The sequence below is a fragment of the Grammomys surdaster genome, unplaced genomic scaffold (assembly GCF_004785775.1).
Source record: "Grammomys surdaster isolate TR1022 unplaced genomic scaffold, NIH_TR_1.0 174, whole genome shotgun sequence".
Lineage (NCBI taxonomy): Eukaryota > Metazoa > Chordata > Mammalia > Rodentia > Muridae > Grammomys > Grammomys surdaster.
The window spans coordinates 23948971-23973874 of record NW_021604622.1 but is presented as its reverse complement, the minus strand read 5'-3'; the positions used below and the strand labels follow the sequence as shown (position 1 = coordinate 23973874).

General features: G+C 42.2%; 1 protein-coding gene across 5 annotated transcripts in view; it reads right to left on the bottom strand.

Moving 5' to 3' along the window:
• Positions 1–24904, bottom strand: part of Ctnnd2 (catenin delta 2) — an 810313-nt gene that overhangs the window by 36811 nt on the left and 748598 nt on the right. For all 5 annotated transcript variants that reach the window (XM_028767562.1, XM_028767558.1, XM_028767559.1 and 2 more), the window contains 2 exons: positions 12556–12766; positions 5534–5618 (listed from right to left, as the gene is read on the bottom strand). In XM_028767562.1, the coding sequence (XP_028623395.1) occupies positions 5534–5618; positions 12556–12766 (296 nt within the window). The remainder of the gene's footprint in view (positions 1–5533; positions 5619–12555; positions 12767–24904) is intronic.

Genomic DNA, 24904 nt, shown 5'->3' with positions numbered 1-24904 from the left:
ACACACACACACACACACACACACACACACACACACACACACACACAGCACTGACACGCAACAAAAATACCCATTTACAAAGCCACATTTGGTTTCCATGTCATGTTCACATCATAAAACCCTGAGCCTGTGTATAATTCTTCCCACTGGGCTCCATTACAAAGCAATGACTAGCAGGTGGAGTTGCTTAGGAGAGAGACTGTGGGTAAAGGATGCTGTCCCAGCATCTCCTGACAGCATCTCCCGACAGCAGGACACAGCAGGGGACCAGAGGGAAAGGAGACAGAAGAAAGGCAACAGATGTGAATCTTGGTTGTAATCATGACAAGGGAGTGAAGCCTTTAGGTCCACACTCTCAGCAGCTTGTGGAGAGGATGACAGGGACAGTGAGCACCAAATGGCATGATAGTTGTTTTGAATCACCACCCTTGACTCCCTTGTGAAGATTACTTTTGTGTACACAAAGCATCAACGATTGCTCTCCATTTGACCGTCAACAATCCCAGCCAGGCAGGGGTTATAGCTTCTATGCCACACATGGGAATATAAAAGATGGAGAGGGTCCAAGGAACACTTGGCCACGGACTCCATCAGAGAGTCATTGACAGACGCTGAGGAAAGTTTCGAGGTCGGATACATAGTGCAGAAGGATGGATTTGGGTAACGACCTCCAGGGTTCTGCGAGCATGCCCAGGTGCCCAGAAAGAAGATTCTGCTGGTAAATCACACACTACATTTGACTACTGGAAAAGGTTATTTAATACTCTGGCAACTGTCAGGAATGGGAAAATGGAATGCAGTCTACTATATCTCTGTGTTGGTGTGAACTTTTGTGCATCTTGGGTCTGCCTAAAGTCTTGACAAGGGATCTACCCGAGGTCACGATGCCAGGAAATGCTAAGGTTGTGCCTTTGACCTTGGGCCATTTGATTCTGAGTCAATGCTCTTTCTATTTCTATAGGTAATATGGCATGGCTTTTAGGCAGGAATCTGCTGACAAACGTCATCTGCAGACAGTCGGTGTCTAGCAGCAGGGAAGCACAGCCTCCCTTTGTCTCTTCTGTCTCATGGAACCTTGGGCCCATATTCACTCAGGAAGGTTAAATCACAAGAAGACATGCGAAAGGACTTGCATGCCCATGGCCATAAGTTACGGCAGTGGTAAAGGCTCAGGCTATCCTGATGCATTAAAACTCAGATTGTCTGGCCACTTGGGTGTGACCTCCTGGAGACCTGAAGACAGATGGCTCTTCTGTCACAGAGACGAGAAATTGCACTTGCCGAGTGAGGCTTGGAGGCAGGAGTTGCAGATAAAGAGAAGAGTGTGCAGAGCTCTGGTTAACTGTAGCTACCCTGGAGTGGAAGACCATGCTTTGAAGGGTCCGGTTTGCAATCGACACTAGGAATAGCTAAACTATACAAATGACTGTTAGAGCTGAGACTGCTTTTCTTCTGCCATAGAATTTTCAAAGGGGTCATCGCAACCACTTTGCTGGGCGACCCTGGCAGTTGAGTGGAGGCCCAGGCTAAGGTCTAGTTTCTTGGGCGTGAGCAGGAGCTTGGCAGATTTCTACTCTTTGCCTGCACAGCTCTCTCACTGTTTTCCTGGAATAAGAAGGGGGTGGGGGATCCAATAAGCTTTACTTACATAGAAGAGATGCAATCTACAGTGTGTGGCAGGGTAACATGAGAGACCAGAGGGCCCCTGCCTGACCACGTCCAAGGCAGGAGGAGGGGCCTATTTGGGTGCATCTTCTATAACTGAGTCCACTTCTTGTGACTTTGTATACATCTACGTTGTTTATTGGTGACTGTTCATGGACAGATCACATAGAATTTAGGTAGCTATTTCTGTATTTTGATACCCTTCTCCCAAATTGACTTCCTGTTTCCCCAAGCCACATATCTAAGTGTCCTCAAACATGGTCAAACAGAAGCACTCATTTTGTCAGGGGGGCTTATTTTCAGTCCCAAGTTTCTACAAAGACAAGCACTTCACAAGTTTCCCATAAAACCAGCACTCTTTGCAAATTTCCCTCACTCGCTTTTATGAACCACAGCACTAGTTGATCACAGAGAAGGGATTTTATAGGTCTGTGTAAGGTTAGCTAAATATAAGGGCTGATGCATTATGTAGTGCTCCTGTGATAATCTGTGAGCATTTTTCCTCAAGTGGATAATCCAGATGGGCTCCACTCCAGGTGAAGGTCCAGATAACACGAGTGTATTTTGGGGGCACTAAATGCATCACGAATAAACCACAGTTTTGTTTTGTTCAGAACCCACAGAGCCCAAGTATTCTAGCTGATTAAATGCATCTCTGAAACATGAGACAGATGAGCTAACAATGTACACGTCTGGCCTCTGGGCTTGGCTGCACGTGAACGGAATCTGGCGATGGATTGGGTCTTGAGACCCAATTGATACTCAAATTGCTTCTCAGACACCCCAATTTCCATCTCCCAGTTAGGTGTTCCCTCTTATAATGCTCTTACCTCAAACTCTTAATTATAAAGATTTAAAATTCTTCAAGATTTAGCTCTATAATTTTTCCCGCTTTGAGCCATGCTTCAACACGTAAAGTATACAATTCAGAAAGCAATAGAGTTGCCAACAATTGCTCTGTCTTTCATACTCACCCACAGTCATGGCCTCTGTGCTTTAAGTTTTCCTTAGAGCCCTGCATTACTGATCTCTAACAGATCCTAATAAGTAGATTTGAAATAAGGATAACTAACAGATATGGATCAGACAGCTTTTCAGTGGTGTATAAATTGTCAGTGAAGCACAGAACAGAAATCGGTCGCCCTGACGATTAAAGACAATGGAAGATGAAGAATAAACCGGCCTTTTTTGCAGGACTTTCAAAGGGGAAGTGATTTTGAATGCTCAGCCTTGTTATCCAGAGAACACGTGACACTGATCCCAGAGGCGCCTGTTTCATTTCACAACTGTGTAATTTGGAAATGATTAAGAACAGCTCTTTCTCAACGTTTTTTAATCACGGACCAACTAAAAACATCACATTGATTTCTCCAGCCCATCCTTCTTGAATGTGCTCATATGAAACACATTTTAAATCAGCTCAGCTCTTGAGCCATTAAGTCCTGTCAACACGCTCTTCTTCTTATGAAAATAGAAGACGATTACACTTTTTGAACTCTACTACCAACAAAGTCAAAACCAAAAGAAACCCCCCCAAAAAAACCTTCAACTGAAAAGCACACACTACCATTCAGTAAATAGCTTGAGAGTTTCTCAAAGCTGCTTTCCCACGGTGCACATAGCATGAGCAGGTGTACTGCAGAGGAGTGTACTCACATGCCCTGGATGTGAGTACAGGTGCATTGTGGGAGGTAGTATCTCCTGGAGCTTCTGCAGCTTCATTCAATTTAAGGATGATCATCATGCCTGCCTATCTGTTTAACAGGATGACCTTTTCTGAGGGAGATTTCACTTGGCTTCTGGAGGAATTCAAGGAGGAGCTAAGCAAAGACCGCGGAGGTTAGAATTTGAGACAAAACAGAAAAGAGCCCCCAAACATTTGCTCATCTTAAAAAGGAAAATATTTAGAAATGTTTATCACCAATCTGAAATAGTCCTGGACCTCATAGTTTTATGATCTATGTGTCAAATTAAGCACAGCATGTCTAGAAGCACAGGAAAACTTGAAAAGAGAAGTGCACAGGTTGCATTTTGTAATCTTAAAGTGCTTCAGGGGAGAAGGAGGGTCCTTGGGGAAATCTAAAAATAGACTAAAACATATGACAGTCAGGTATTAAATATTTTATTTTCCCCCACAAGCTTAGTGTTGACACAATGTGCCTCTGGCAAGAGGGTTCTTATGCCTTATGATGTGAGACACTGCGTGTGACCTCACAGCCCTGCTCAAAAGGCTGCTGGTCTGCAGGGCCTGGTGGTATGGGTGGTATGGGAGCTGGCACAGTGGTGCTAGCTCTTTCAGCAGAAGGATCCTAGGCTGGTGGATGGAGGCCACCCACCTTGACCAGCCCTGTTTCTCCTTTCTGAATCCTGGTCATCTTCCTTGTACATTTATGATCTTTTACATCTCTTCTGATTAGTGAGATTTAAACTCTCCACACATGCTCAACTAGGGATATCAAAAACAAAAGTCCTAAGAGTGTCCACCTGAACCCCAAACCCCAAAGAAAATTTAAGTATCCTTTCTTCAGTGAAACTAAGCTTTGAACTACAGAGCCAAAATCTCCAGAAATGGGACTTTCCAGGTTTTAGCTTTTGACCACATTGAGAGTGAAGATACTTTTAAATGCAAAATATGGCTTCCTGGTCGCCATTTTGAGCATACAGAATGAATGCCAAGCTTTCCGAGATCCATGCAGGTCAGGAAGACCTTCATCTCCATCCTCTGGGCAGCCTCTTCAGGGCCTAGGAACACAGAGCAGCTACTGTGGCTTGCCTTTTTTTTTCCCCAGCTGCCATATTTTTGACTTCCTCGATTTTTCCTGAGTTATTTGTTCCCCTGACCCGTGTCCTCTCTGCAAGTACTTGTTCAAAACTGTTGATGTTTTTTAAATTATATTTTTTTCCAAATTTCCTAAATGTATGACTCTTTGGTCTACTACAACTTTTTCTTTCTATAAAGTGAATGAGTAATGAGTATTATTGAAAATATTGTATCAGGCGTTCAAAATAGCTAGAAGGATGAATCTTGAATTTTTTTCAACATGAAGAATGATACATGCTTAAGGGCATGGTTGAGGTAAATATCTGGAGTGGACCAATAACCAACAGATATACTTATTGAGCCTGCATGCTGTCCTCTATAAATACGTATATTTATTATGTGTTGATTAAAAATGAAGGATAAGGAGCATGGAGAGGTGTCTCGCTAGTTCAGATCACTCCTTAATCTTCTAGGAACTCCAGTTCCTTTCTCAGCAACCCCATGGTGACTCACTAATTCTACAATTCTACATGGTGACTCCTCTAATTCTACATCTGGTAGACTGGCTGTCCTCAGCCCTCTGTATTTTCCGGCATCCACATACATACCCTCAGGCACATACATGTAAAATAAATAAACACGTGAATAAGTAAATGAGCATTTTAAGATAAAAGAAATCACAGGGCTAAGAAGATGGCTCAACAGGCAAAGGTGTTTACTGTGCAAGTCTGGAACCTACGTAAAGGTGGAAGGAGAGAACTAACTTTACAAGTTGTTCTCTGATCTCCACATGTACACTGTATGCCCCTATAATCTTTCAAACACATATACACAAAAAATTATAGGCTCTCAGGGAATCAAAAGAGATGATTTGGTGTAAGATTCTACGAGTTCAGATCTGGCTAGTCAAGAAGATGTGAGCCTTCTAGGTATCTTGGCATAAGGATAAAAACTTTTTTCTTACAATGCCGACTTTCTTGTTTCAGCTAAGTGTTTTTTGACAAACACCACCTATATATGGGATACTTCTTACTATGGTCATATTTGGCATCTTTAAGCCCCAAACCTATGAGCCCAGGAGCCTCAGGGAAGAAAATGCAGTCTTACCTTCTTGTACAGACTCCTCAGATCTCGATACTGCCACATGCTGTTTAGGACCTGAGAAGCAGCCTTGACCACCTTCGGAGAGTGCCTGATAAAGAGAAGACAGGAAATGCAGATGATGATGGCATCTTGGTTTGGAACCACACTGTCTTGTCAGGAAACATCAAAGTTAGCACCCTCCCAGCTTTTCTCTTCAGTAAAATATTGTGTCCCTAATTCCCATTCTCCTCAGCAACATGCCTGGAACGGTAACAGGCAGGAAGGCACTAGAGTTTGGCAAAGAATTTCCAAAACACAAACACAAAAACAGTGACATTTAGGGAGAAAGCAGTATAGTCTCTGTGATGGTTTGCATATGCTTGTCCCAGGAAGTGGTATTATTAGGTATGACCTTGTTGGAGTAGGTGTGTCACTGTGGGTATGGGCTTTAATACCCTAATCCTAGCTGCCTGGAAGCTAGTCTCCTACTAGCAGCCTCCAAATGAAGATGTAGAACTTTCAGCTCCTCTTGTACCATGCCTGCCTGGACACTGCCATGTTCCTGCCTTGATGATATCAGACTGAACCTCTGAACCTGTAAGCCAGCCCCAATGAAATGTTGTTCTTTATAAGGGTTGCCTTGGTCTTGGTGTCTGTTCACAGCAGTAAAACACTGACTAAGACAGTCTCTATAAAATGGAGGAGAAATATGGGGTTAGGGGAAAGTGATTCAGTAGGACTGGCTGGATTTAGAAATTTTTTTGCAGCAGTGTTGAACCACAAATGAGTAATAAGAAGAGCAGAGACGCCCATTTCCCCAGGACACAAGTGCGGTGGGGCTGGTATGCTGACCTAGGAGAACACAAGCAGTTACTCCTTGTTGCCTGTTGATGCCAAATATAGCACACACACACACACACACACACACACACACACACACACACACACCCTATAGATACCTAAAAATGTCCATGAACAAGAATCTATGAAGACCTGTATGCTCAAGTCCTTTGGATCAAGGTCACAGGAACTTATAGTTTATTAATCTTTTCTCAGGTTGCCTTCGCAAATGTTACGAAGGCACCACCTCTTACTTTTTGTTTCAATGCCAATCTGTACATCAAAACAGCGACTAGGTCAGTACAGCCCTATTGATTCAATTCCCATCAGATTCTTGAAAGTCTCTTTGACAGGTGCTTCTTAGAGAAGTTTTGAACTACTTGTAGATCTTAGTTTTAACAGACTAGTTTTACCACCAACTGCCTGATTCCGGTGTGTGGTGAGAAGTTTGGTTTCTTTGAAAAACACAGAAATATTATGGGAATGTTTTTATTTTAATCCCAGGTATGGGATCTGGAGGTGCTTCAGATTGTCTGTAGCAGTTGACTATGATTTGCCTCGTGCTCTAGCAGAAACATGATTTTGCCAGCTGCAGATAGTTTCTGTGACTGTGTGATGTTTGGAATACTGGAAAATTTTCAGAGGATAGATAAATGCTAGGACCCCAAGAGGTGGAGTAGGTTGTTGGTTGGTTGCTGTTGGCCATGATTTGTTAAATAGTCATGCACAAAGAAGAAACAAGAAGAAATTACACATCTCGACTACAGAGATCAAACTTGCCCTAAGGAACTCAACAACTCTAATCAGCAGGAAGTAGTCTAAGGATAACATTGCCCCCTTTCCACTCTAACCTATTTTTCCCTTCTATCTAGTGTTAGGGGTTGAAAGGGTAAAACAAAAGGGGTGGAGAAGAAGAATAAAAGCCCCACAAAGTAGCAGATGTTGGCTACACTAGTGGCTACCATTGATGTAGTCTACCTTACAGGCCAGTTTGTTTATTCCTGTTAGGAGTGAGATAGTTTAGGGGGCCATACACACCTTTGTCACACTTACTCAATTAACTGTCACTCTAGCAAGAAGAAAGAAATGCTGTGTTTCTGTACATATAATGCTGTATTACACAAAACAAGAAGGAGAGGGTAAGATCTGGACTGTAGGCTTGTGGTCCATGTGACTCCTGGTGTTGGTCAAGATGTTATAACTAATGAAGCTTTCAAAGCAATGAATAGTCTAGAAGCTATTATGGATGACAGAGCCACTGAAAACAATCAGTCAGAGGGCCAAGATACCTGCTATTAGACAGTGTCTTCTAGTTAAGACAGGGATGCTGTATTCAGGAAACCTTGACAATATGGCTACCTAAACTAGATCTACGAAACAAGAACATTAAGTGACAAGCCAATGTGAATGGGTGTGCATGGGGGGGGCTCTCATAAGGTCCCACTCCTAGATGACAATCTTTAGGCAATTAATGGCTGCTGAGAGAGAAAGAATCAGTAGTTTTCTTCAGATACAGGTCTCCTGGTAAGTCATCCAATCTCAAGTGGTCAGTCCTAAACACATGCACATAAGAGCAACACTAAATGTACTCATTTGATTACAGTCTCTCTATTTCTACCTCTCAACAAAACAAATTATAAGGGTCTTAAGAGATCATGAATTTTAGAGGCAGTTGAGGGATTGGGAGTTGGGGATAGGAAAGAGAGGGTGGAATTGTTTAATAGAACTCATATGAAATCTCAAAAAATAAATACAAATACATATTTTAAATAAAACAGCCTTTGAAATTCAAAGGAAGCAGATAGTAGATGGGTTAGGATGGGCTTGGATTCGAGAGCCAAATAAATGAACATTTTGTGGACAGGCATTTTTTGATGAGATCATGGGCTATCAGGACATGATGCACAGTCTAGCTGCTGTTTTTCTGGCTCTTCATGTTTGTAATTTATGTGAGCTAAGATTAAAGCTTCTTCATCCATTTACAGAAGAGCAGCAGTGGCAGCTATTTCTGAGAAAAAAAAATCCAATGTTGGCTGTATTATAACAAAAAAAATGAAGTCTTATAAGTTTGATTTTTCTCCATAATACATTAGTTACAAGGTAACATTTATTTTATTTCACTAAGATGAATGGATGTTTAATTATTCTATAATTTATGATAATATCACACCCCCTGCTATAGTCTTAAATCCCTGTAACTTAGAGAAATTTAGACCTTTTCATGGATATAGATTAGTGTTCCTTTTGGCCTTATGTAATCAAGGTGAAACAAAGACTAAATGCTCTTGTATTTACCTCTGCTGCTTGGATATTTTTCTCTGGCAATGCCCAGGCAACCATGGAAGAACATGATTAAAATTCAGGTAGTGGTGGTGTGGCTGACACATTTAGCATGAAAAATTCCTCCGACACAGTGTAAATTTTTTTTTTGTTTCAACTTCTTGCTTAGTTACAAAACAGACACTGTGAATGTGTAATGAAAATCAGGTTAGCCTCTCAATTAGAATGCCAGCATGGCGTGGCATTGTCATAACGTGTGAAGGTCAAAAGGAATGCTGCCCTTTTCTTAGTCTGTTTGTTTGATCCTTCCACTAGACTCCTGCCATAAAGGTATCTACTTGAAGCTCTGTAACTACCAACTGAAGGACCAGAACAACTGAGTGTTGCCAACTGCTTACAACCCGAGCCTGAGCCTTGGTACACGGGTCTCTACTGACAAGCAACAGTTCAGTCTGTAAATAGCTTCTCTGCCTTATGATAAAATACAACATCAGATTCAACATGACCGTTGAGATCATGAAAATTCGTATGTGAAACAGATGGACATGATAGAATTCCGTAATGTGTGTTTGAAAATGATGCAAAAGCAGTAAGCCATCAGATTTCAAAACTGTGGAATTGGCTCCTGTAAGTGTTGGTGGCAATCCCACAGTGTTTTGAGCTTCGTGGGAGCTATCAGGGGTGGCTGAAGATGTCTGTCTGATGGTACGATTTCTCATGGCTATACCGATCAGTCACAGAGGAGCAGAACGTAGCATCATTACCTTGACCGCCTTGGCAATACCATCCAGTGTGGATCCAATACACAATGGTACCTTACTTGTCTGCTGTGTTCATATCACTACATAGCTAGGCTTGCACGAACTTAGACGCAAATGCTTTACTACATAGTTAGGCTTGCACGAACTTAGATGCAAACGCACAGTCATTTAAGGACCACAGCTAGGCATATTTGTGTTCGTTTTGTGGTTTTTGTTTGTTTGCTTTTTGTCATCTTTGTTCCCATGCTTTTTCAAAGAGAAATCGTATTTGGACTGAACTGAGTTCTAGAAGCAAGTTTTTAAAGAACAGTTTAGTGTGGGCATATTTGTGACGGTTCTTTAAGTTAAAAGGAACTAACTGGTATTCCTACCATGTTATTGATCCACAGTTCAAAAGTTCTGTTCCTGAAAACCTTTTCTGTTTTAATAAAGCATGCCTAGAGGTTCACATGGGTCTTAATGGTAGCCGTCACCATTGGACTGATCCAGCAAGAATTGTGAGTTTTATGCTATGACTCAGAGCAATGTCTTAAACTACTTTTGTTTAGAAAGGAGTGAAAAGCCACGATAAACTAAAATGTAGGTAGGACATGAGAAGTTATAAAGGCCTTATTTACATCTTCTAATTGTCAGTATATTCATACACAAGAGAGATAAAGCACATGGGGAAATGGCTCACGAAGTGTGACCACTACAACGGAAAGAGACCCAATTCAGCTCATTTAACACCTGTCAGTAAAGTCACAACTCCAGGCTGTGGACAACGAAAAAAGAGATAAAGGAACAGTCTGATAAAACAAGTGGCTATCGGTGAAGAAATGTTTAGTCAGATTAAAGGACACTCATTAGATCATCTACAGATAAAACAAAACACCTGAACATTTATGGCAATTGAGCCTGGACCACATCTTGCAGGGCAATTTTCTGAGTTACCAATGCGGAGTTGCCTTATTTCATAGATTATTTCTCCAAAACCACTTTTTAAATAGTTTCATGAAATAGTTTTCTTTGGCCATAAAACTGACCAGAGCATTTCTTTCTCCTCAAGGCTAAGTGAGTGTCACTTACTGCTGAGAGATACTCACACAACTGAAGGGACAAGACAGATGGCCAGCCACCCAGCCCCAGCTTTCTTGTCTTTAAATTCAGAGAAAGTTCTTTAACCTTGAGATGTCCCATAAATACAGGCAAACGGAGTGTTCCTGTCAACTGTGGTTTTATTGTCCCGTTAAGCATATATATGCTTAAAACAAAAACAGTAACAACAACTATATATTGGCCTCACAACTCTCAAGGCAAGTAAGAACTTCTCTTTCTAGAGAGTCACAAGTCTGGTGAAGCAATAGGAAGAAGGCTATGTGGAGTCCTGTAGGAGGAGCTAAGGTGGGAGGAGTAAGGAGAGGAAGAGGAAGAGGAAAAGTAAGGAGAAGAGGAAAAGGAAGAGGAGGAGCTAGAGAGGGCAGAGATGTAGGAGGATGAAGAACCTCATAGGTATGGAGAGCAGTCTCGGGTAACAACTTATATTTAGGTTAGCTAATTGGGAAACAACTCTAATTGTGTGGGCATATTGTTATTGAGCATGACCAAACATATAAAGCCTTTGATTAATATTTAAGCATTAGAGTCTCATTTCCTACAGGGTCCACATGGAAGGCTGGATGGTCTGGGAAATGCCCAGCCTTGCAGAGACAGTGTGGAAGATTGACAGAGCCATCTCTCATGCTGGCAGGGTCGTTGATTTTGGCTGTTTCTAGCTGTGGTGCACGTGGCCTCTGGCCATGGAACATGGCGCCTGAGTTAGGCAGAGCTGCCGCAGCTTAGATGGTGGACTTGACTAGTGGCTGTTTTAAATTATTACCTCAACAGAGTCTTGACTGTGAACTGTGGTGTTTTATTTTATTGTCACGTTCTACACAGAACATCATGAGTTGTATGTAATTCAAGCTCCATATCTATATTGCATCATTGCCTGAATCCGATGGGCTTCACTCCTTGACATAAGAACACATTCAAATCTTACACTGTACTGCTGAATGAACCTATTTAAGGGTCTCGGGATAATTAAACATCTCTCCCCAAACTTTTATAACACATTGCCAATAACCTGAGTTAAATGAAATAAGGAGATGAAATTTCCAGAGAGTCTCAAAGAGTGTTTCTTACCATCTTCAATAACAAAAGAAAAATTTAATTATTTAGCACTTGGATGTAAAGGAATGGGAGAGAGGGGAAGAAAAGACAAAAAGTAGTCAGGGCCTTGATAATAAAATGTTCGTGTATTTAATCTTCTTTGATTACTCGGAGGGACTTCCAGAAGATGAAATTTAATTAACAGCTGAGAAGGTTTCTGTAAAGGTTGATATGCTAGCTGATACATTAGCACTCTGGGAGATGAAGGTTGTTTTTTTTTTGTTTTGTTTTCTTTTGTTTTTGTTTGTTTGCACACAGTAAGGTACCCTTGTTTCTTAAATCACAGGAAACATTCTCGCTATGGGGGTGGTGCAGTGGCTTTTATACCAAGTCTCAAGTCTTGCCTCTTTTTGCTCCATTTGGCTGAAAGCCCTACTTGACCACTCTCCTCCCACTTATCTCCTCATATTTGATGATCACCAGTTCTGGGAACGGTCTCACGATGGGCCTGCCTTCAGTTTTAGGTTGGAAAGTGAGGGCGTAGTGACTGGTTAAATTTAAGAACCTGCCAAGGATCCCGCAGCAAGTAGAGGAAGAGACTAGGTTAGATTTTAGTTCTTTCTGACTCCATAGGAAAGATGCAGAGAGAAGACTCCTGAACCAAAGGATGGGGGTCCACTGAATCAGGGACTGGCAACCACAAAGGAGCTTCAGTGGCAGGGAGATAACGTCATGCACGTATCCGGGCTAAACTGGTTGGATGCCCTGCACAGAAGGAACTAGAATTGCAGACTGGGACATGAAGTCTACCTTAGCAATGCAAGGATAGTATTGGCCCCGACTTACTCCAATTGGAAGACAATGTCATCTCCTGACTTACTCCAATGTGAAGACACTGTTGCTCCTGACTTACTCCAATGGGAAGACAATGTTGCTCCTGACTTACTCCAATGGGAAGACAATGTTGCTCCTGACTTACTCCAATGCAAAGACAATGTCACTCTCACCCCCAACCCCACACTGACCCAGACTTACTTATCTCCTTTGCTTTTGGAGATGCCGACCAACTTCTCGATGCCGCCAGCATCCCGTAAGGCCTTGGCATTCTCCATGTTCTTGGTGATCACCTCATGCAGGGTGCAGCATACGGCTGTCACGGTGTCATCTGACATGGCCTTGCTCCCCGAATTGTTGCTATTGTTCCCACCAGGAAGCCGGTGGACCAGGTCTCGCATGGCATATTTGCCTTTAGAAAAGAAAAGAAGGGAACAGTTTAGGAAAGGCCAAGGTGGAGGAAGATGGACAATGGAGAGACAGGAACAGAGGAGGGAAAGAGGATGCAAGCAGACACTGGATGCTCATCTGTGCAAGGTATTTCACATACACATATAGAAGGAACAGTAAAGGTGTCCACCAATGGCCACTGGGTCCAGGACAACCTCAGCAACACACTGTGGATGCCCAGGTCCTAGAGAAAGCATGCCTCTCACTTCACACTTTTAATCATGTCTTGACTACTTTTCTTACTTGATTCAGTGTAAATGCTGTGTGAAAACAGTTGATGCCTTATTATTAAAAAAAATCTGCATGTGATCAACATGCATGAATATTAATCAAATAATTTTGATTTGTCGTTGGCTGACTTCTGCCTGAGAAACCCATAGTACAGAGAACCAATTGTATTTGCTCATGGCAAAGGACTGGGATCTGGGACCCTGCAGATCGACGATTGAGTCTCTTTAGGAGTAACTTTATGCCTTTCAGTCTTTAAAGCAAGAACAATAGGATACCCACTGTTTAAAACCATTTTAAAGATTAGATGAGAAAACCCACAGCGAGCATTTATTCCATGATCAACAAAGGCCACAGCCTCAACAGATGTCACGCTGGTATCCACAGAAGTAAGTAAAATGTATGGTGACTGACATAGCCAAGACAGATTGGTCTGTGTGATAATTTATTCATTTATTTATTCACTTTACAACTCAATATTAGCCCTTTCTCTCTTGCCAGTTCTCCCTTAAGCAAGTCCTCCCCCATTCCATTGGAGGTCACCCCTCCACCGCTTCCCCCCATATATCCAGTCTTTGAGGGACTACACACATCCTCTCTCACTGAGACCAGACAAAGCTGTCTATTTAGGGACCTCTGGGATCCACAGGCAGGCAGGCACTGGCTCAGGGACAGCCCCTTCTCCTGTTGTGAGAGGATGAGAGCAGACACCCACCCAGAAAACCTTTGACACAAAACGTGTGCTGCCTGCAAGATGTGCAGGGACAAAGAGAGAACAGAGACTGAGGGAATGACCAATGGATGACTGCCCCATGGGCAAGAACCAGTTCCTGCCACTACTAATGATACTCTGTTATGCTTGCAGACAGGAACCTAGCATAACTGTCTTCTGAGAGGTTCTACCCAGTAGCAAGTGGAAACAAATGCGGAGACTCACACCCAAACATTAGATGGAGCTCTGAGAGCCTTAAGGAAGAGTTAAGAGAAGGATTGAGGGACCTAAAGTGGACAGGGACCCCACAGGAAGACCAACAGAGTCAACAAACCTGGACCCTTGGGGTCTCACAGAGACTGAACCACCAACCAAAGAGGGAGCACAGGCTGGGCCTAGACCCCCTACACATGTGTAGCAGATGAGCAGCTTGGTTGTCATGTGGGCCTCCCAACAACTGGGAGCTGTATAATTTAACAGCAGTTGGATCACAAGCAGAGAAGTCGACCTTGACAAACAGTCCTGTGCACTGTGGTAACCTTGTTCTCTTCTATGAGCTTTTAGTGCATGGATCTGTAACACAGCATTTATTAATCTGGCATGTTTTTCTTTGTGTGAAATATAAAATAAAACCCAGCTCGGCTTCCTTAATTCACTTTATCATCACTAATCTTGCTTCTCCCAATGATCAAGGTACTTACAGTGACAGATTTATGGAGTGTTTTTAGACTACAAAGCACTTTAGACATTACCAACAGGCCAGCAAGACAATTAATGTGTCCCACCCGCTGCTTCCAATTCTGTTCCTTTAATTTACTTCTGGAGGTAAACAAGAGCCTGCAGCAAAGTTGGCTGTCCCTAAATTTCAGGGGTCTGAAATCGGCAAACGTTCCAAGTTATGTCACTTACACACCTCCCATCCCCCAACTAGACATATGTAGCCAAATAGTTACATGGAATAATTTACCTGCAACCTGCCTCTAACCAATACCTTCTTCTGTTGACAAACTGTCTAGCAAGTGGCAACACAGGGGAGGAGAAAGAACCCCATGGGAATAGGCAATATCTTAGCTCCAGGCAGTAATAAATAAAACAGGGGGCTCTGTAATATGATATTTTGATATCTGCTCTTATCCTTATTTTAGTGGCTTATTTTAGCATAGACAGAAAGTGCTGATGTTTAAATTACAGAAATAGAAGAGTATCTGCATTCAGTTGATGACAGACGAGGAAGTGTCTGACAGAAGTGCTTTGATTCGAAACCCCGCCAAATGTGGCATATTTATTCTCTAATGGAGACATTCAAAGTGTTTGGGAGAGGGCACTTTGAATGTGGATAGTCCTTGGAGAAAATTGCTTGATATATTGATCATTAAATCAACTCAGCTCTGATGAAGAGTTTGCTGCCGTTGAGCTCAGCATGCCTGTGATTCTATCGTAAGCCACCGGAAGACAAATCTGTCAGCCACCGTGAGAAGATGGACATGTCCTTTCCTCCTGCCTCTGTACAGAATGTGATAGAGGGAGGGAGTTCTGACAACAGGATTGAGAGACACTTGAGTGATGCGGGATGTTTACACTTACATTGAGTGTGAAGACTGGTCTTGTGACCTCAATACTGGCAGGAGTTGAAAGCAAAAAATACTGAAAGAAGAGAACTACCTGCAGAATTTCTTAAGTTTTTTTTTTCTGTTTTGACTTAAAACAATCACAGGGACAAAGTTATAGCTTAGTTAGAAGAGTGCTTGCTTACCAGGAATGATGTAGGAAATCCTGGTTTGATCTCTAGCACTTGGAAGGCGGGGCCAGCAGGATTAAAAACTCAAGGTCATCCACCCTTGGATACATAGAAAGCCTGAAGGCAGCCTGGACTACTTGATACCTTGCCTCTAAGTATGAAATAAATAAATAAATAAACAAACTATATTGGCATTATATATGGTTTCTTCATAGCTTCCTGACTTATAAGGCCTATATAAGACACAACTGTTCTGTAATGGTCACAAGAAAGGGATATTACACCACTACAAGTCAGCTTTCCATTCAACTCTGTGTATCATGCCATGTGCCCAACATAAAAACGACCAGGAGTCACTGTTGCTGGAAACTCATCGGAACCATCTTGTTCCCAGCATGTAGCACACAGATACTTATTGGGCTGCTAGAGGTTCTTCTCAAGTTATCCAAGCCTACCTATACTTTTAACTAGCCAAGTGAAGAAATCAATCGAGTGTAACTACTCCCAGGTACAAGACCACTTGGGTGACTTTGGAAGTTACTTTAGGAACATAACACTCCTTTCAATGTCTTTGTTTCTGTGTTGAGAACAATTGACATCTTACATCTGAGTGGGACTACTATTAGCATGAGAAATTTGGACAGTAGGAAAGCTTTCCAGCTCTTTCTGGTGTTTGGAAACTCTGAGGCTAAGCAATGGGAGAAAGGGAAACAAGGTGCACAGAATAATGACAGCCACAAGTGACCCTCTGCCCTGGGCTTATAAGAGCAGTTTGGGGAAGATGAAAATTGGTTTGGTGTGAGGTGGTTGTGGAAGGCTTCTCACAGGAGGTGGACATTCAGTTAAGAATTGTCTGTAAACTGGGGGAGGGGCAAGATCAGGTTGGTATTTTATAAAGAACATTCTGTAACATTAAAAGGTCAATAAGATTAAAAGGGGAGAAACTTGGTCTTTTTTCTTAATCGGACTCTCTGACATGGGTCCCCGTAGAAACCTTCATCAGTATGACTCAAGGTGGCCTGTCTCTGACTGCTCCACACTCCGAAGCTGCTCGCACCCCCAGTGTTCCTGAATGCTAGGAAAAGCCATTCCTGTTACACAGTAAGGAGAACACTGGTCCTCTCCTCTCTTCAAACCCCAGCTAATCCTTAGGGTCCGTGAGGTCTGAGAAGTCCATCTTTGTGTCGGTAGCAATGGGATAAGCTAAGGCGTGAGTGGGTCAAGCTTACTTTCACAGTTAATAGTATCCAGGAGACGGGATTACTCATTTCTTCTCTCATTAGTGATAGAAACGGACAGAGACCTGTGGTTCTGGGTCAAGGGAGGGAGAGGGTGTGGCAGCAGATGGAGACTGTCCTTCTAGAAACCAGAGAGAAAACAGCTTGGAAGTTCTGTAGGGATCAGAGACCTACTGGGCACCTGCAGTGCAATTGCATGGACAGGCAGAGATGAACAGTTATGCCCTCTTGTGTTTGTGCATGCAACATTACCCTGCATGTGTGTGTGTGTGTGTGTGTATGTATGTATGTATGTATGTATATATATATATGTATATATATAGTATGCATATATATATACACACACATATATATGTTGTGTTGAATATATTACAATTAAAGAACTAAAAGAATCCAATAACAGTATAGTCTCAGACTACTTTAAGTTGCTGTCTTTTAAGAATAATATTTTCTCAAAAAACCCTTTTACAAAAGTAAAATTCAAAAACGTTTCCTAATGAGTAAGTTAACAGTCACCTATGTGGTAAGTACAAGTTGTCAGACTGGCTAAGGTGAGGGAGGACATATTACTTTAAAGACTTAAGGAGGTTTCAGTATTCTTCACTTAAGGTGCAAAGATTGTTCATGCAATTTCAGGCTTCTTTAGTGGGATCTACCTTATGCAAGATCTCATTTATTTCTTCTTTTAAGTATTAATAGAGACATTGTAAATTGCCACTTCCAGTCTTACTAGGTAGTTGATCTGACTCTGTTTATTTAAAATGGTACACACTAATATGGTGCTTAGGTTGAAATTTCATGACTGGGATTTTGCAAAGTGTTTTATTATTATTATTATTATTATTATTATTTTGTTATAAAAAATAATTGTGCAGATTCTGTAAACTAGCTTACTCTTTTTTTTTTTTTGGGCAATTTTAATGTCTGCTTTTGAGAAAGTACTGGTCACTAAAGACAAATGCACACGAATGCCCATACACTTGCTGATGTAGACTGTGTTGTTGTCAGTACGCACATTCATGTTACCCTTCAGGAGGTGCAAGAAAGATGAGAACCACCGAAGAAGGCAGTGCCAGTCGAATCCGATGAACACGGGCAGCCTTCCTAGACTCTAGTTGATCTCTGGAATGCCAACTCAGGTGCTTGCCTCCTGGCCTTTTTGAAGCCATTGAGGAAAAATAACACTCGGCAAGTGCTATAGGTGAATGTTTTAGAATAACATTTACCACAGGGCCCTTGTGTGTATGTGTGCACACACACACATGCATGCATGCACGCCCACAGACAGATACACACACACAGACACACACACACACATGCACTCAAACAGACACACACACACAGACACACACTCACGCACATACACATGCATGCAGACAGACGCACACAGAGAGACACATACATGCTCGCACACAGACACACACACAGGCACACACACTCATGCATGCACACACACAGACACACACACTCATGCATGCACACACAAAGACAGACACACACACACAGACACACACACATGCTCGCACATAGACTGACACACACACACACACGCACGCACGCATGCACGCACGCACGCGCGCACGCATGCGGGTGTGCAAAAGGAAAGTCTCTAAAACTGGGAGAGTGGGAGAGGTGTTTTTGCTATAGTTACTACTACTGTTTTATTTTAAACATTATCACTCTGAAGCCTGCCACCCTTCCTAATACATCCTGCCTTCAGTCACTCAGGGCTAAGTTTCACATCTCGTGTCCTTTAAGACCTGTTTTTGAAACTGCCTTCTGTAAATCCCAAAGTCAAGCTAGTAGCATGCAATCAATCCATCAATAAGATAAAAAATAAAAATTTAAATGTAAACCATTTTTGGAGTTTCCTAGACACCAAAATATGCTCTCCTTTACCTTAGAAAATGTAGGATTCGAAACATTACACATGTACAGCATTCTGCAGATTTACATGTGACAGCATTTATGGTGATAACTGTACCGTTTAAAAAAAAATGTAACAGAGGAGTTGAGTGTGACAGCTCACAGCATCTTAGTCCTGGGAAATGTGAAGTTAGAGGCCAGGCTGAGCCATATAGTGAGACTGTATAAATAATAATAATAATAACAATGGTTTGACAAAAGAACAAAAGCAGAACTCAGTCCCCATTTAGCTGTGACAGGAATCCTCATCTTGACCAGGTGTCAGCAGTAACTGATGGCGTTTCAGAGAGATGCTTGCTTCCCTTCATTTAAAGGATGGAATGATGATGCTGGCTGCCAGGCCCTTAAAACAAAGGTTTGAGAGCTACTTCCTGTGGTGGTAACACACACTTGTAAGGATGAGCTTAAGGCCTGGAACTTTCTCACTCCCTCATGTCTAGAGCAAGGATTCTCAACCTTGTTAACACTGGGACCCTTTGATACGGTTCCTCATGTTGTGGTGACCAACCATAAAATTACGTTCATTGGTACTTTATAACTGTAACTTTGCTATTGTTATGAATTGCCCTGTAAATCACTGTGCTTTTCGATGGCCTTAGGGAACCCCCTGTGAAAAGGCTGTGCAATCTCTACAGGTTGAGAACCGCTGGTCTAGAGGGTGCTTGCTCTCATGTCAGTCACCACCTAACTCCGGTGGTCAGAGACTTGTCAGAGCCTTGGTACTACTGGTTAGAATGGGTATACAACCACAGACATCTGGCTTTACTGTCCGTAAGAAATTTCTGATTTTCTCTCAAGCTTGATGCTTACCTAACCTAAGACCCCTTCTAAAGTCTCAGCTCAGCCATGGTGCCCTTTTTTTTTTTTTTGAAGCGTCAAAGCAGAAGCCTGGTTACAGGATGCTCACACTTCGTGTGATAAACACCAGGCTGTTGCTCAGTGCCTCTTGTGAAAATTACCATCATCAACAACACGGCGTGGAAGATGGGGTGCTCACAGCTCATTCAGATTCCAGTCAGACCACTCTGAGAAGCTGGATAGCTTACTAATCCGAGGTCAATAAAATAAAGATTTATGAGCAACGAATGGATCACATGTGATTAAATGAAACACGTATAATTGTTGTTGACATTACATTTCAAATTAAGCTCATTATAAAGGCCTTCTTCCCACTTCCTCTGTGCTTAGTATAGCGCCCCATCTTAGCAGGGTGCACTGTAACATTTGAATGAAGAGTTCTTCAAAGGGAACCCTCTTCTATTGAATCCTTCGGAATCCTCGTGAAAGTTCTTAAAACAACATGGTAAGACAACTGTCAGCAAAGACTACAGCTACTATGCTTGGAAATGTCACAACATATATTGATCAATCTGGGACATACATACATACATACACACATCAGACATACATAAATACATGTGGGCACATAGGACTGGGGACCCTGCCTGGAGGAAGAGTATGAGCAAGAGATGTAGGACCAAACTCTGAAAATTTCATCCTGAGACATGCATGGGTAAGTCATAAAGACTGCTCGCTCCCTGTTCTGGACCTGCACACCCGAGACATGACCCCCAGTTCCACCTCCTCTGAGGCAGTCAAGTAGCCTATGGCCAAATTACAGGGTTAACATTCTGTTTCTGTCTCTCTCTCTGTTTCTCTCCCCCGCCCCTTCTCAGAAACTGTCCAGTAAGTACTGGAATTTGTCTTCAGGTAAATAAAGCATCCCCAGAACCTCAGTTCAGGTCAATACTGGACACTCACCCTGAAAACCCCTGCCCACTCCCCAAGGTTTATATAGTCCTTGCTCACACTGACTAAAGAGTAGGAAGTGTTTGACTGACTACTGGCTAAGAGAGCTGCTTCACTGAATCCTGTCCAGAAGAGCTGACACTGAAAATCTCAGAGAAAGCCTCCCCTCCCCTCCCATCCACCCACCCACCCCAGCTTTGGTGGGGTGAGTGTTCTTCCAGAGGGTTGCAAACCCCTTCAGCTCCTTCAGTCCTTCCCCTAACTCCTTCATTGGCATCCCCTCACTTAGGTCAATGGTTGGCTGTGTGCATCCACATCTGTATTGGTCAGGCTCTGGCACAGCTTCTCAGGGGACAGCTATACCAGGCTCCTGTCAGCAAGTAATTCTTGGCATCAACAATAGTGTCTGGGTTTGGTGTCTGCAAATGGGATGGATCCCTAGGTGGTACAGTCTCTAGGTGTACTTTCCTTCAGTTTCTGCTCCACTCTTTGTCCCTGCATTTCCTTTTGACAGGAGCAATTCTGGATTAATATTTTTGAGGTGAGTGGGTAACCCCATCCCTCAACCAGGGGCCATACCTATGCCCTGGATATGGTCTCTACAGGTTCTCCTACCAGTCTTGAAATCAGTCTGGTGGTTCCTCAGAAAACTGGACATAGTACTACCTGAGGACCCAGCTATACCACTCCTGGGCATATACCCAAAAGATGCTCCAACATATAACAAGGACATATGCTCCACTATGTTCATAGCAGCCTTATTTACAATAGCCAGAAGTTGGAAACAACCCAGATGTCCCTCAACAGAGGAATGGATACAGAAAATGTGGTACATTTACACAATGGAGTACTACTCAGCTACTAAAAACAATGACTTCATGAAATTCACAGGCAAATGGATGGAACTAGGAAATATCATCCTGAGTGAGGTTATTCAGTCACAAAAGAACATATATGGCATGCACTCACCAGTAAGTGGATATTAGCCAAAAGAAAAAAAAAAAAAGAGCTCGGAATAAATACCTGATACAACTCATAGACCATATAAAACCAAAGAAGAAGGAAGACCAAAGTGTGGATATACTATTCAGAAGGGGGAAGAAAACAATCACGGGAGGTATTAGGAGGGAGGAACCTGGGAGGGAGAGAGGAGGAAGACGAGGGAAAAAGGGAGGCAGGATCAAGTGTGGGAGGAGTCATGGTAGATGTATAGGGGGTCAGGAATTTGAAAGTAGGTATGTAGCAGTGGGGGGGGGATCGGGAACTGGGGGTAGCCACTAGAAAGTACCAGATGCCAGGGACCCAAGAGGTTCCCAGGACCCAATAGGGATGACACTAGCTGAAATACCTAACAAAGGGGAGAGAGAATGGTTTCTCTCTTCTTGTCTCTTCACCTCTGCAGACTTGTGGGAAAGAGGCATTTTTCACTAAAATGTCAGCCTGGATTAATCATGGAAGTTCTTGTTCTAGCACGAGACCTGCTCCACACATGCTAGATTGGAACAGTTATTTCAAGAGATGGATTATTTATTTTAATGATCTTCTTTTTTATCTTTTTTTTCAGCATGACCCCAGCCAGTTCTGAGGCTGAAGGCAGGTTGTTTATTCCCATTTATCTTTTGAACCCTTTTAATTTCATGCAAGTATTTAGGTCAGAGGAACCAACAATACAAGTCAAGGAACAGACAAGCAATATACAAAGTCCCATGATCACTCTCATGATTGCTGTTTCTAAGGGCTCATCAGGATGACAAAAATATCTGAGCCTACTTCCCTGTCCTAGCCCACAGTCATAATGATCTTCTTTTATGTATCTGTCTGTTACTGTACTTGCTCAAACACTTATTTAACAGAAGGGGAAAGGAGAAGGTGGCCAGAGTTAGGAGGGATGACTGGGAGGTGGGAATACAATGGCCCGTGTGGATAGAGCTTGAGAGACAGTCTAGAAGATAGGTTACAGTTTCTTACCGTTTATCTAGTAAGTGTGATTTTTCAAAAACAAGTACCGAGTTACAGCATACACAAGAATGTATACAAATGTCTGAACTGATTAGCAGTTGGCTTGAGGAAATGGTGCAAACAGTAAGCAGCGTTTTGAAAAAGAAATGAACTATTAAATGAGGCAGAATGTTTCAACTTGACTGTGTGTGGTATGCTTCCCCAAGAGTTATTCACCCCCCCAGTAAATAGCCCTTTTCATCTGTTGGCAATATACAATGAATTGTATTTTTGGCCCCTTGAGGTTGTATCCAGAGCAAGTCTCTGAATTACATCTGAGGAGTCATCACACTGTTGAGTGTCCAGGACGGTAAGGAACTGAATGGAAATGCAGCAGTAGGTGCTTAGGTTATGCACATTTAAGGACCATGAAAATGATTCTAAAAATAAAAAATGGCAGCTAATTAAAAGGAGACTGGCTGCAAGAGTTTTCTGAATCAGACGCAAACTGATTTTTAAAAATATTGAAAATGATGTAAGCAGCGGATACATTTGAACAGGATTCAACTAATTTGATTAAATATTAAGTATGATAGCCCTCAAAAATAATCATCTCAACTTGTCATCTAATTTTAGCAGAAATGAGAATCTCTAAGCTTAGCTGATTATAGCTAGCTTCAGGAGAAGGGCTTCTGCTTTGTGGTCAGAATTGATATCTATCAATGATCCAAGCCTTTCCCCAAGACAAAAATTTCATAAAAGCAATAGTCGGCCTGAGACAGCATGAACTAGTATTTCCATAATAAAAGTTTGGTTTCAGGAATGGTGTCTGGTTTATCCTCTGACCTGAGCACATTGGGGTACTGTGTTGAGTGAAACAAGTAGCCTAATGATGGATAATAAAATCACACTCTTGCATTCTTGGATTAGCAAATTCATTTGCACTACTGCCAAAATGGAAAAACAAAACAACAACAACAAACTTCAGTTAAGGCTACCAAGAGAGGACTTCACTACTCCTCATAGTTTGTGTTACCTAACAGTCCCAGTTTTTACAAGAACACTGACATCTGTTATTGGCACTTCTGTTTTGCAGTGTCCTAGGGGTACAGAAAGGAGATATTAAATGACATGTGTCAGGTCGTCTCTTGCATCTCGGTTCCTGCAAGTCTCATGAGCAGGAACTTCCCTCTGCACTGTAACCCTGCTCAATCCTTTCCTGAAGCTCTTTCACAGGACACACCTTCCAAATGCTGGGAGAGCTGTCCACCATCTTTTACTCAGTTGGGTATCCCACAGACACTCATCAGAGTTTTGTCCTGTGACTAGTCTGGTGGACTTACCTTTCTGACACTGTCATAAACTCAGTACCAGACACAATCTAACAACATGACGTCTACTGGTCAATTAATGAACAACTGGGAACAGACGAAGGGCAAACAATGTAGGAAGGAAGAGTGCTTTGACTTCTGAGAATTGTGTTCATGTTCACATGCTCAGCTACAGCCTCCCATGTCAATGAAAGGTCTTGGGGACAGAACTTCCACAAAATATTGCTAAAAGATGTAGCCTGGTTGTGGGAACTACTGTATTGATATCCAAGGCACTGACACATGATTTAGTATTAGTAAGTTTGCTTCAAACTAGAAAAGTTAATGTCCTGCATTATCTAATAGAAGCCCACACATGCAGCTACTTAAATGAATAAGCTGAATCCAGGCTTTTCCAAACTTGAACAGAGAGAATATGCAACCCTTCTTGAGAACTATGACTCAAGGGATCACTCTATTGGTTTTGTTACCTGCTCATGTTTATGAAGCAATTTCTATGTATTCATGAGTCTTTAATACCAAACGTGTTTTAGTTTCAGAGAGATGTAGTTAATATGAATAAAAATCAGAATAGATGGAATCAACTTGGACCATGGAAACAGATTCTGTGAGCTAAAATAATAAGTGGCCTGATGACATATCCCCACAGGCGCGATAGCGGCATGGATGTTATGGGAGTCTGACCACTTCTCATCTGGTTCAAAGCCAGTGCCATAAGATGAAACTCATGTCTGGTACCATTCACTGGGCCAAAGTCCTATGACTGGTAAGGTCCTAGGCCACAGGTAAGAAGCAAATAATGACCTTCTGCTGAATGGACATATATAAAAGGTCCCTTTAAGTTTTTATCTTTATGCTAATAAGTTAGTGCATCTCTCAATCCTCACTAGAGAAGATTCTTTTTGTAGTATAGATTAATATAGAAGCCCACAACTGGTCATTGTGCAAAGAACAAAAGATTAGGAATGCTTAACTGTAAATGAGACACCTTGATCACACCCCTCTCTCCAAGACTCAGGTATCTGTGGGAGGGGATGCTACTGTAAAACTCAGAGGTAGTGAATGTCTGCAGCAAAATGGTATTTGCTGAACCTGTCATGGCTATTGTACACATGAACTCACAGTGCATATGAAAGAATACACAGACCTATGTCAAGATCAGTTGAGAAAAAATTCAGCATGGATGTACAAGGTGGTTATGAAATCTCGTAGCTGAGGAGCTACTGGTGAGTGGTGGTTG